Here is a 13,894-nt window from a genome sequence, read left to right as displayed (position 1 = left end):
AAAAGTATACATTGAATTTTATTCTTTCCTAATCCTGAGGCCTCTTCTTTTCCCGTATATACTACTATGTACAATCAAATGGTTCTTAGGTACCAGCCCAAATAATTACTGTTCTCCTACACTCAAGTTCACCATTAATTTTGTCTAAGCACAAGGAATCAGAGATTCCTATTATGAAGAATTATCATCCATTATTAGGTAAGGCCTTCATAGGCATTAATGAATGTTCATTACTGTTTTTTGACTCTCCACTGATGAGTCACCTTTTAGGCAGGTTCTATCACTTAAACTCAGTAGAGTTTGAAAGAAAAATTAAAGACAGAATGTAGAAGTATCAATTCAATGTTTAGGGTAATAAAGAGCTGTTCTGTTTATAAAGACATAATCGTCTTCATTCTCTGTGATGTGGATAGGCGGGTGCCAGCTACTTCTGTCTGCATGCAGAGGGGAAATGAACTGTCCTATTTGATTATTTTAGCCAGGGAGGTGCTAGTCTAGGCAAGCAGTGACCAAGTCAACTCTGGCAGCCTGCTCTTTCACCCTGCAGCTTTCTATGCTCAGTTACAAGGAAGGTAGACTTTTCCTTTCAGAGGGCTGCTCAAAGAAGATCTGCTCTGTGCAAGAGGTTTTGTTTTGGGGGGGGGGGGTTAATGGCTATTTTTAAGTACTTACTATGTGACAGACACTGTACTAAGTGCTGGGGCAGATACAAGATAATCGGGTTGGACACAGTCCCTGACCCGTATGGGGTTGGCAGTCTTAATCCTCATTTTGCAGATGAGGTAACTGAGGCACAGAGAATTGAAGTGACTTGCCCCAGGTTACACAACAGACAAGCTGCAGAGCTGGGATGACAATAATAATGGCAATTGTTAAGCACTTACTATGTGCCAAGCACCATTCTAAGCACTGAGTAGATACCTACAACATAATCAGGTTGGACAAAGTCCCTGTCCCTCATGGGGCTCACAATCTTAATCCCCATTTAACAGGTGAGGTAACTGAGGCACAGAGAAATGAAGTGACTTGCCCCAGGTCACACAGCAGACAAGTGGTGGAGCCGGGATTAGAATCCAAGTCCTTCTGGATTCCAGGTCCATGCTCTTTTCAATAGGGCATGCTGTTTTAGAGTTGCACAGGTGAGCAGTTCTTTCGCTGCTCCTCTGAGACAAACCCTGAACCACTAGTTGTTTTAGGCAGATTTAAAGACACTGATAAGTTCAATCAATTGTATTTACTAAGCACTTTCTATGTTTAGTGCACTTTACAAAATGCTCGAGAAAGTACGATATAACTATATAACAGAGTCGGTAGACACATTCCATGCCCACAATGAGCTTACTGCCTAGCGGGAGAGAGGGACATTAATATACATAAGTTACAGATAGGTACATAATAATAATAATAATGGTATTTGTTAAGTGTTTACTATGCACAAAGCACTGTTCTAAGCACTGGGGGGATACAAGGTGATCAGGATGTCCCACGTGGAGCTCACAGTCTTAATCCCCATTTTACAGATGAGCTAACTGAGGCACAGAGAAGTGACTTGCCCAAAGTCACACAGCTGACAATTGACGGAGCGGGATTTGAACCCATAACCTCTGACTCCAAAGCCCAGGCTCTTTCCACTGAGCCACACTGCTCACAAACACATGCACACACACCCACAAACGCACCAATACAAACCCCTAGGCTGTAAGGTAGACTTCCTTTTCACTGATTCAAACCTGACTCCTCCCCTTTGATCTGAAATAGTGAGGTTTTACTGTCCTTGGGTTAAGGCAGGCTTCTGCCTCTGGGTCTTTAAACCTGGAATCCTGTCTACAGAGGAACAGTGTAGCTAGTGTAAAGAGCCCGGGCTTGGAAGTCAGAGGCCATGGGTTCTAATCCTGACTCCACCACTTGTCACTGTGTATGTGACTTTGGGCAAGTCATTTAACCGCTCTGTGCCCTCAGTTACCTCATCTGTTAAATAGGGATTAAGACTGTGAGCCCCATGTGGGACAACCTGATAACCTTTTATCTACCCCAGTGCTTAGAACAGTGCTGACACATAGTAAGCGCTTAACAAATACTGTAATTATTATTATTATGCTGAGAGCACTGAAGATGTGATTCTTTAAGAAGATCAGGTTCCATTTTTCAACAAGTTTTGCCTCCTGCAACTAGTAATGTTCTGTTCCTCAAGTTCTGAATTATTGGAAAGGGATCAGAATAGTGGAAGGTTCTAGAAGATTGCATCATTGGTCTGTGGTTTCCTCTGACATTGTATAGGACACGGCCTCTAGGCTCTGAGAACAGAGCTGTGGGGCTAAGATGGGCAGTTCTCAGGATCTTGGCCTGTCCCCTCCAGCCGGAATTCTCCACTCTCCATCCTCAATAGGTTAAAAGCACGTGTCTGCTCACCCCAAGTATTCTCTGCTCCCCACCCAAATTCCCCTCCAGACCAAACCAATTGGGATTGGGAATTTCTAAAGCCTAGTTGCCAAATTCTTCAAGGACCCATGGGTGGGTAAACCAGCTTTTGTTTCTATGATGAATTTCCTTTTCCAGTTTGAATGATTTCCTTTCATCTTTGCACTTTTTGGATACTAAAAGCCAGGTCAAACTGAGACTATTTAGCAGAAGCAATCATTTCCCACTAATCAATTCCTTTCATCTCTAACCTTTTTAAAAAAGTTTTACTTTCCAGGCTCTTCCCAATTTACTAGCTGATGTTTATCCTCGGTCTGTTTCAGCTTATACTGATTTCTAGGTTCCTGTTTTCCCCCTGAATCTCTCTGTGTCTGATTATTTTCCCCTTGATGTATTAGTTTACATTTTTCAAAGGTGAATCACATTATGTTGTATTTTTCACTTAAATTTCCTAACCTTTTTCAGCCCATTCATAATTTTTCCACCTTTGCTGTTTACAGCAAAACCTTCCAAATTGGTATCACTGCAAATTGCCTGATGTGGGCTTTTCCTTCTCTTCTAAAAGATTAATAAAGATGCAATATCAGACTGAATCGAACTTGATCTATTAGAGTGACAAATAAAGAGCCATCACGCAGTAGAGAAGGCATTTGAAAAAAACACTCAAAACTCTCCAACCTTGCGATAACCTTGTATTATCTCTCTATTACAGACCAAACCACACTACAAGAGTAAAGGCAGATTCAATCTTATTTTTAATATTTTTATTAATCATCTAAAAGAGCAGGATAAATGTCACAGTGCTGTACGTGACACCTACTTGGAGAATGCTACCTTATTTTTTATATAAAAAGGGCCAGAGAAAAAGCATAAATGGTCTGGAGATTCTGCTGAAAATGTCATGCACAGAGGCCCTTGTATTATAGCTACAGAGACATTAAAAAAAATCCTGCAGCAGACTATTTATTACAACTACCTGCCATGGGGTATGTCCAGAATGTGGTGAATGTTATCCAATGTGCAGATGAGAGTTCAGGCCCTTTGGACTCCAGGCAGACATAAAGAATTCACAATACTGGGTAATGTGTTACCAGCTGGGCACAAACTTAATGAAGCACCTGTGACTTTCTTGTCACAATATGCAACTCATAAGATGAAGAATGCCTGCTGTCTATAGTTTGATAGTTTAAAAATCAAGGGGTCAGATTATTTCAAATCCTCGCAGCTCACAGTTACAACACATTCACTCAAAAAGGTATCCTACACTCCTGCTGTCCCTCATTCTCCTATGGCCTTTGACTGAAAATCACTTTAAGAGCTGCGGCTGATTAGCAGATTGAATCCACATGGTACGATTTCTGAATCTGCTTAAAACTCAGGTCCTGGAAACACTGTGAGCTTAAGGTTACACAAGGACTTTCATTTCCCTATTTGATGGTTTAACAGATCGCTTTATATAGTTTCTCTCAGAACTTTTCATTCAGGTCTTCTAGTGGGATTACATTCACTGGTTCAGGTGGAGTGGTCATTGTTGAGGTTAGTAACATCATGACTTATTAGGTCAATTTCCCCTTTCTGCAGGAGATGACAGCTCCTTCTACTAGTTTAATTTTATTTCTCTTTTAGGGGTGGGGGACGTGTCAGGGTTACCAGCCTCCCTGGCTTATTCTGTAATTGCAAAGAGATTGAGAAATGAAACTTGGGGACTAAAGGCAGGTGATGTCATTTTTACTTTGCTTTTTTCCCTTCTGTGTTCAACAGCTAACATTAGGGTACTTCATTTTGTTTGTGTATGTGAGAAACAGAGGGAGAAAAGAATAGAGACAGAAGAGGGAAAGGGAATGAGAAAAGGAAAGATAGAAAGGCACTATATAATATTATAATATTATACTATATTTTTTTTACATCACGTTCATCAGGCCCCTAACTAAGATCTGTTCATGTCCCTCTGGTCCATTTTGCACTTAAACTGAAGAATCACAAGATCAAAGTTCTCCCATCCCATGGTACCTCTACTTATCTCTGCTCCAGCATAATAAACCTATTCTCAGTGGCCTTAATCCTCCTCCCCATCCTACTCCAGACCCTCATTTTCTGCTAACACAGACCTCCTCCCCACCCCACCATCCTACCAAGTCTTGACAATCAGAAATTAGATCCCAGGATGTCAACCTCCAGTGGGAAAGCAGTCAAGTCGATGTTAGATAATATTTCAAGGAGAAAGGGGTGGTCCACAGTGTCAAAAACTGCTGGGAGGTCAGAGAGGATTAGGATGAAGTAGAGGACATCGGATTGGGCAAGAAGGAGGTCATTGGTGACCCTAGAGTAGGTTTCCGTGGACTGAAGGGAGTAGAATTTAGACTATTATAGAGAATCAAAAGAGAGGAATGGAGGCCGCGGTGGGTAGACCAGTTGCTCCAGAGTTTGGAGAGGAATGGAAGGCAGGAAAAGGGGCAATAAGGGGAGTGATGCTTGGGGTTAAGGGAAGATTTTTTGAGGATAGGGGACACGTGCATGTTTGAAGGCAGTGGGGATGATATCACTGAAAAGTGAATGGTTGAAAATGGGGGTCAGGGAAGGGAAAAAGGGAGGGGGCAAGTGTTTTGATAAACAGTGAAAGGATGGGGTCCGAGGTGCAGGTGAAGGGGGTGAATTTTGAGAGATGGGGGAAATCTCTTCTTGAGATACTGCTGGGAAAGATGGGAGAATAAAAAAGGGAGCAGGAAGAGGGAAAAGACTGAGAGGATGGGGGGATTTTAGGGAGATCAAATCTGATGGTTTCAATTTTATCAGTAAAGTATGGGGCCAAGTCACTAAGGGTAAGTGGTGGCAGGGGTACTCCTCAAGGCCTTCCAGTGGTTGCCCAACTTCCTCTGCATCAAACGGAAACTCCTTACCATTGACTCTAAAGCATTCGATCAGTTCAGCCCCTCCTACTTTACCTCGCTGATTTCCTACTACAACCAGCCAACACAGTTCACTCCTCTAACAACAACTGATCCACTCGATATGCCTTGATCTCATCTATCTTGCTGCTGACCCCTTCCCTTTGTTCTCCCTCTGGCCTGAAACCCCCTCTCCCTTCATACACGACAGACCTCCTCTCTTCCCACTTTCAAAGCCTTGTAAAATCACAACTCCACCAAGAGGTGCTTAGTACAGAGCTGTGCACACAGTAAGTACTAGGTAAATTCAATTGATTGACTGATTGAGCCATTTCCCCTATTCCCTCTCACTTTCACATTGCCAATGCATTTGGATCTGTAGACTTTAAGGACTTGATATTCACCCCGTTCTCAGCTTCACAGCATTTATGCGCATTATACTTAGTTTATTTTAATGCCTGCCTCCCCCTCGAGACTGCAAGCTCCTTGTGGGCGACTCTGCTATATCGTACTCCCCGAAGCACCCAGCAAGATGCTCCTCACACAGTAAGTGCCCAATAAGTACCACTGATTGATTGACTGAAGATGCATCTCTCTTATGCAAGATTCACCAGAGCCGCCGAGTCTAAAGGAAATAATTACGTTTCCACATTTTTAAAGAGCTGAAAGGGGCTCATGATCACCTACACAGTGGGGCAAGTCTCAGCATCTAGCCCTGGGACATCAGAGAGCCTCCAGTGAGAAACTCAGTGACTGTAATGTCTTCCCCCCCCCATCAGCCTGTAAACTCTTTGAGGGCAGGGCTGATGCCTTTCCCAGTTACTGCACTTTCCCAATTACTTAATAAAGTGCTCTGCACTACACGTGGTAGATACTTAATCAATACTGTAAATTAATATGGGATGTTGAAGCTCAACATGCTCACCACCTACTTCTGAAAGGATAATTCCAATGCAAACAAATAAATCAGGTAATCCAAGTCTTCGGCAGTTTTAATCCCTATGCCATCAATCAATCAATGGTATTTATTGCGTGCTTACTGTACACAGAGAAAAAACACTCGGAAAAGTACAATAAAATAAAGCTGAAAAATGCAATTCCTGCACACAAAGAGTCTTCCTCTAATCATGGCAGTCATATTTTAAGTTATACAAGCTTTATTTCTGTATTAATTTTGCAATCCAACTCTGTTGCTATATGCTTTACCTTGAATATGTCTGCGCTGTTGGGATTAAACAGTTGATGCTTCCCAGATCCCAAAATAATAGGACCTGAAGCCTTTTTTTCTCCATAGGCATAAAGGGACACGGTGGCCGTGGTGCCAGCCTGCTCAAAATCTCCAGTCACTACAGTTACCTTCCAATCTCCCTCTGAAAAAGGGAAAAAAAATGTGGTTAATAAATTGATCCAGGATATTTATTAAGCTCTTACTGCATGTGCAGCACTGTACTAAGCACTTGGAAAATGACAGTGCAATTGGTAGCAGCATGGAAGAAGGTAAAAAAATATTATAAACAAAAAGCAGCATGGCTTCTGGGAGTCAGAAGATCATGGGTTCTAATCCCAGCTCCACCACGTCTGCTGTGTGACTGGGAAAGTCACTTTGCTTCTCTGTGCCTCAGTTATTTCATCTGTAAAATGGGGATTGAGACTGTAGGCCCACATGGGACAGGGACTGTGTCCAACCCAATTTCCTTGTATCTACCCCAGCACTTGGTACATTCAATCATTCAATTGTATTTATTGAGCACTTTGTTTTCCTAAGCACTTAGTATATAATAATAATAATAATAATAATAATAATAATAATAATAATGGCATTTATTAAACACTTACTATGTGCAAAGCACTGTTCTAAGTGCTGGGGAGGTTACAAGGTGATCAGGTTGTTCCACAGGGGGCTCACAGTCAATCCCCATTTTACAGATGAGGTAACTGAGGCACAGAGAAGCTAAGTAACTTGCCCAAAGTCACACAGCTGACAAGTGGCGGTGCTGGAATTTGAACCCATGACCTCTGACTCCAAATCCCATGCCCTTTCCACTGAGCCACGCTGCTTCTCTTCTATATGCCAACCACTGTGCTAAGTGCTGGAGTAGATAACAAGATAACAAGAACCCATGACCTCTAACTCCCAAGCCCGGGCCCTTTCCACTAAGCCACGCTGCATTGGGCCTACCAAGTGCGGTATCTGGAGGGCTGAAGGACTTTTTATTTAGGAAGCAGTGCAAGTAATAATAATAATAATGGCATTTGTTAAGTGCTTACTATGTGCAAAGCACTGTTCTAAGTGCTGGGGAGATACAAGGTGATCAGGTTGTCCCACGTGGGGCTCACAGTCTTAATCCCCATTTTACAGAAGAGGGAACTGAGGCACAGAGAAGTTAAGTGACTTGCCCAAAGTCACACAGCTGACAATTGGCGGGGCTGGGATTTGAACCCACGACCTTTGACTCCAAAGCCCGGGCTCTTTTCACTGGGCCACTGTCGCTACTACCTATGTGGAAGGCCTGAAACGCTTGTGCAGCTGAATCATCGTGAGGATGGCAGCTTTGCTCCCTTTAGGTAGAACAGGGACAGGTGGGCTCACAACCATTTTCAGCACCGGACTGAATGGCTGAATGGGGAGCGGTTAGTACTGTGCGGTTGACTCGGCAACATTAAGCTGTTGATTGCATAGCCAACTTGGGAACTGGGCTGATACAGCGTGCTGGAGGGAAAAGGAGATCGGGAACACCATTACGGGCCATGGGGTCAATGGTGGAGAGGTCAGCCCTCTCTGTTGCATTTCTAAAGGTTTTAACCCAGTTAATGATAGCATTTATTAAGCGCTTACTATGTGCCAAGCACTGTTCTAAGCACTGGGGAGGTATCAAGGTGATCAGGTTGTCCCACGGGGGGCTCACAGTCTTAATCCCCATTTTACAGATGAGGTATCTGAGGCACAGAGAAGTTAAGCGACTTGCCCAAAGTCACACAGCTGACAGTTGGTGGAGCTGGGATTTGAACCCATGAACTCTGACTCCAAAGCCCGGGCTCTTTACACTGAGCCACGCTGCTTCAGTTCTGGAAAACTACCGGGGATGGCGTTGGAGAAGCAGCATAGTTTAGTGGATAGAGCGTGGGCCGGGAGTTAGAAAGACCTGGGTTCTAATCCCTGCTCTGTCACGTATGCTGTGTGACCTTGGGCAAGTCACTTAACATCTCTGCGGTTCATTCAATCGTATTTATTGAGCACTTACTGTGTGCAGAGCACTGTACTAAGCACTTCAGCTACCTCATCTGTAAAATGGAGATTAATCAATCAATCAATCAATCGTATTTATTGAGCGCTTACTGTGTGCAGAGCACTGTACTAAGCACTTCAGCTACCTCATCTGTAAAATGGAGATTAATCAATCAATCAATCGTATTTATTGAGCACTTACTGTTTGCAGAGCACTGTCCTAAGCGCTTGGGAAGCACAAGTTGGCAACACATAGAGACGGTCCCTACCCAACAGTGGGCTCACAGTTTAGAAGGGGGAGACAGAGAACAAAACAAAACATATTAACAAAATAAAATAAATAGAATAGATATGTACAAGTAAAATAAATAGAGTAATAAATATGTACAAACATATATGCATATATACATTAAGACTGTAAGCCCTATGTGGTACAGGGACTGTGTCCAACCCAATTACCTTGTATCTTCTCCAGCACTTAGAAAAGTGTTTGGCACATGGTAAGCACTTAACAAGTACCATAATTATTATTATTATTATTATTATTATTATTATTATCATGAAGACAGAGAAAGGTCGACAGGCTTTGGAAAGGGAGAGTCTGGGAAGATCTAGTAACTCAGTGACAGATGGGGTGAGGCAGGAGGCTGGGCAATTTAAGAGGAAAGATGGAATGAGCCAAAAGTAAACCAGGGTGGTTGAGTGGTTCCGGAGATGGGATGGGGTGCAGAGAGAAAGGAGAGAAAGAAAATGCATCATGGAAGCCATTAGGTGGAAGCATCCTGCAGAGATGATGGTGGGAGCACAGAAAGGTCCCGACAAGCAGAGCATAACAGAAACCATTAACGGAAACAGATCTATGAGCTGCTATCTGGCTTAGTAAGAGAGACGAATTGAGATGACATATATTTTATCATTATTTCTGACAGTTGTTGAACACAGGAAGCGATCCAACCCAGCAGTCTCCCAGTTCTAGGGGGGGTTCTGGGAGGTGCTAAACTCTGAGGTTCAGAGGAAAGTTCGCAAAAATCCTGTAAGTAGGTGGGTCGCCCAAACCCAGTGTAAAATCCCCTCCTTCTGCCAGGATTCTCAGGATTGCCTGATCCCTGCCCAAAATATTTCACTGCAATTGCCAAAATACTTGCTTGGCCTGCAGAGTAGTTTGTACAGTGGGCAGGGAGAAATTAAGTCACTTCAATCAATCAATCAGTAATTACTGAGCACTTACTGTGTACAGAGTTGCCTGCTGTGTCACCTTAGACATGACACAGTTTTCTCCTCTGTAAAATGGGGGTTAATTACCTTTTCTCCCTCCCCCTAAGATTGCAAACCCCAAGTGGGACAGGCACTGTGTCGATTTGTTTATGTACCTACCCCAGAGTTTAGCAGAGTGCCTGACACATGGTAAATGCCAAACAAATACCACTACTATTATTAGTAATAGTTTCAAAGTGGGGTAAAATCCTCAGAATTCCTATAAATCCTCCATCATAATTGAAGGTCCTCTCAGATTGTATCTTTATATCCTTTGGAATGGGGCACACACGTCATTTGAATATCTCTAATCATCTTAATAAAACTTTCATTATAAAATTCTTTCACCAGCACGCCCTAGACCCATAAAAAGGAAATTGTGCTCCTGAAGAGACTATGGAGAGAAAGGAATTCAGTCTGAATGACGTGTACTCTCTGACTATTGCCCTTTGCATGTGGCAAATTCATCTTAGAAGACTTCAGATCATCTTGAAACTAGAAAACAACCAATCGCTCACAGGCCACAGACCTGCTATGTATAAACCTTTCAGCCTGTCCCCACTGACGTGATTCACCTCAGCCCAAACCCGTCAGCAGTTAAAATACCACTCCACCACGCAGCAATGTCAAGAAGACTGTAGCCATCTCCGATAACTTCCTGAAGGATGTCGAAACATCCCACGGCAGTTATTGAGGGCCGACTATGCAGAACACTTTATGGAGTTCCTTACAGAGTCCCCGATAGTGTGGAAACTCCCTGTGGGCAGAGAACGTGCCATTTCTTTCTTTTGTACTTCCCAAGTGCCCTGTATGGTGCACTGCACCGAGTGGGCACTCAATAAGTGCTACTACTGCAACTACCCTAAAAGCAAAAAACACATTCCTTACCCTCAAGGAGCTTGCAGTCTAATGGAGAAGTCATTCCAGCTCTGTACAAAGTGCAATCTCCTTATACTGTAATCTCCTTGTGGGAAGGCAGAGAGAGATGAGGGCTGAACCAAGACACTGGCGACCCTGGAGTCAAGGAAACCCGCTCGGTCTCTCCTAAGTTAAATTTATCTTTTCTCCTCCTCCTGGGAACCCTCGAGGGCACCCCCACCCCAGGCCACTGGAGCTGTTTGCCCAGATCAGCGGGCCTGGCGACAAAAGCTGGCTGGGGATGGGGCACCCCTCGCCCCCACCCCATTGAGAAGTTGTATTGTACTTTGCCAAGCACTTATTACAGTGCTCTGCTCACAGTAAGTGCTCAATAAATACCACCGATTGATTACCATTTCTCCAGTAAAACTTGGCCTCTGTGGTTTGTTGCATGGCTCAATGGAAAGAGCACGGGCTTTGGAGTCAGAGGTCATGGGTTCAAATCCCAGCACCACCAATGGTCAGCTGTGTGACTTTGGGCAAGTCACTTAACTTCTCTGGGCCTCAGTTACCTCATCTGTAAAATGGGGATTAAGACCGTGAGCCCCACGTGGGACAACCTGGTCACCTTGTAACCTCCCCAGTGCTTAGAACAGTGCTTTGCACATAGTAAGCGCTTAATAAATGCTATTATTATTATTATTGATGTTGTTGTCTAATCCAGGAACAGAGGAACTCTGTTTTTAGACCAGCTCTCTGGGGTCACTCTTGCACTTTGAGTCTTGGGAGCTCAGGCAGGAATAATGAGTTCGGTTATGTTTTAGCTACTGTTTCCTAGATTGGAGGTGGAACAATAGGACAAGTCACTTCACTTCTCTGTGCCTCACTTTCCTCATCTGAGACTCATTACCTCTTCTCCCTCCTACTTAGACCGTGAGTCCTGTGTGGGCCGGGGACTGGTAACCAAGCTGATTACACTGAACTTACCACAGGGCATAGTAGAGTTCTTGGCACACAATAAGCACTTAAATACCACAATCTGTATTATATTTCTCCCTGGACCCAGTGACAGGGGCAGCTGCCTGGGCCCACTCTGGACCCCTCAGAGGGGTCAGGGGGAGGGGTGTCAACCAGCTTTCCTTGCCATTCCTGGTGCTATGGGCAAACAGCTCTAGTGGCCTGGGGAGGGAGGGGAATGCCCTCGAGGGTTCCCGGAAGAAGGAGAAGAGATAAATTTAGCCTGGAGGAGATTCAGTGGGTTTCCTTGACCCCAGATTCACCAGAGTCTTGGTTTAGCCCTGATCTCCCTCTCTGCCAGGAAGCTATCCTGTCCCAAAGAAATGAGACCCTGAGGGAATAGTTTAGGGGAAATGCTGTAGATGAAATTTTGTCTGTCATAGTCATCTCACATACGCTTTTCCAACACTGAAATCAATCAACTTTTCCTCCTCTTTTTTGCATTAGCAATTTTGATATTACAAAGTGAGGCCCTCACTGATGCTCTCTCTATTCACCAAAATCCCAGCCGGAGCACTTAAAATAAAGAACTTCTGTGGAACGGCATTTAACTGAAGCATATTGAATCTAAATTAAAATGAAAAGCATCACAATTCTGGGGAACACAGACAGTTTATTTTTAACTGGGCTGAAATTATGTATAGGGCTCTTATGTGGCTTCCTTAGATCTGTTACAAATACTTTTTTTTGTTTTTTCATCCTACATCTCCCAGAACTTTATATCTGGGAGAACAAATGAATCCAGGACCTAGGTTGGGTCTTGTATTTTCTCTCTTCCCAATCTGAGTTCTTGGGTTCCTTCTCATTACCACCGTTCAATCAATCAATCAATCAGTGGCATTTATTGAGCGCTTTTCTATGTGTAGAGCACTGTACTAAGTACTTGGGAGAGTACTATACAACAGAATAAGCAGATACATTCCCTGCCCGTAAAGAACTTACAGTCTAGCCAGAGGAGACAGACATTATGTAATTTATAAAATATAATTTAAAACGATGTATGTAAGAACTAAAGGTTTGGTTGAGGACCAGTTCAAAGCTGAAATTTGTGTAATTCAGTATTTGTCGGAGTGCAGAACAAACCAACAAAAATCCTAAACCTAGTAGGTTTGACCATCTAGCATCTGGACACATAATAAGGGCTGAATAAGTGTCATCATTATGATTAGCTTTGTTGGCCATCCAGCACATTAATCTCATGCTAATGATCTCCCAAAACAGTACAAAAATTCCATTCTTCGCCTCCTCATTCACCAGCTCTCCTGTCGGACCCTTCCGAGGTAATCGCCAACCCAGTCCTTCAACATGATTTCTAGGATATCATTTTTTATCAGATGAACTATGTCTAGCCATGACATGTCTGCCTGACCACGCCTCTGGTGCAACGGGGTCTCAATCTGGCCATTTCTTACCCTCCTGTCAGTATTTCTGGCCCACAATCAAGTTTCGGCTATCAAGCACCTAAGCTCAAAGTTTCCAGTTTGTTCTGAGTTTGGTAAAGATGCTCTCTCTCTCCTGCTGCTTTTATCTCCCTTCAGGGCATAAAAGGCAAACTTCAATGAGATGAAAAGTCCTACAATTTAGAAGACGAATTCATTCACAACTGCCTGCAAAACCAAGGGATTTTCTTTTCCTGTTCATTTTTTCCTGTTCTGTTATTCCTTTAAGAAGCTTCTCATTCAACTGTGCATCCTTTCCAGGCATTATTGTGTCCCATCATTTATCTAGATGCTCATAAAATGTTGCCCACATATTCAGCAGCTCATTTTCTCCAGCAAATTCAATCCCTACTATTTATCACTGGATTCACAACAGCAGTTTATATATGTCAGCATGCTAATTTAAAAAAAAAACGGGCTGCTAAAGGGGCTTTTGTATTGAATGTACCCATTTTGGCTTGGCACGCAGAGATGCAAACCTTCAGCGTGTTTAAGTGGCACCCCTCTAGTTTCTCTGCATGCACAAGCACTGTTCTTGCTCGTTGAAGGCAGTTACAAATGCTTGTCTCCCTTAGCTCAGACAAGTGACACTGTATTAGAATTTAAAAACACCTGGCTCTAGACATTCATTTAGTACCTTAGACCACCACCACTCTGCCTCCCTGGGAAGCAGCGTGGCTTAATGGAAAGAACACAGACTTGAGAGTCAGAGGTCATGAGTTCTACTCTTGGCTCTGCCACTTGTCAGCTGTGTGACTTTGGGCCAATCACTTAACTTCTCTGTGCCTCAGTTACCT

General features: G+C 43.4%; 1 protein-coding gene across 1 annotated transcript in view; it reads right to left on the bottom strand.

The window, feature by feature from the left end:
* The window catches only part of RP1 (RP1 axonemal microtubule associated), a 143,335-nt gene that overhangs the window by 50,076 nt on the left and 79,365 nt on the right, over nt 1–13,894 (bottom strand). The window contains exon 24 of the mRNA XM_038766522.1: nt 6,510–6,673. Within this exon, the coding sequence (XP_038622450.1) occupies nt 6,510–6,673 (164 nt within the window). The remainder of the gene's footprint in view (nt 1–6,509; nt 6,674–13,894) is intronic.

The sequence above is a fragment of the Tachyglossus aculeatus genome, chromosome 25 (assembly GCF_015852505.1).
Source record: "Tachyglossus aculeatus isolate mTacAcu1 chromosome 25, mTacAcu1.pri, whole genome shotgun sequence".
Taxonomy (NCBI): domain Eukaryota; kingdom Metazoa; phylum Chordata; class Mammalia; order Monotremata; family Tachyglossidae; genus Tachyglossus; species Tachyglossus aculeatus.
Note: the sequence above shows the minus strand (reverse complement) of the source record. Positions and strands in the feature narration are given on the sequence as shown.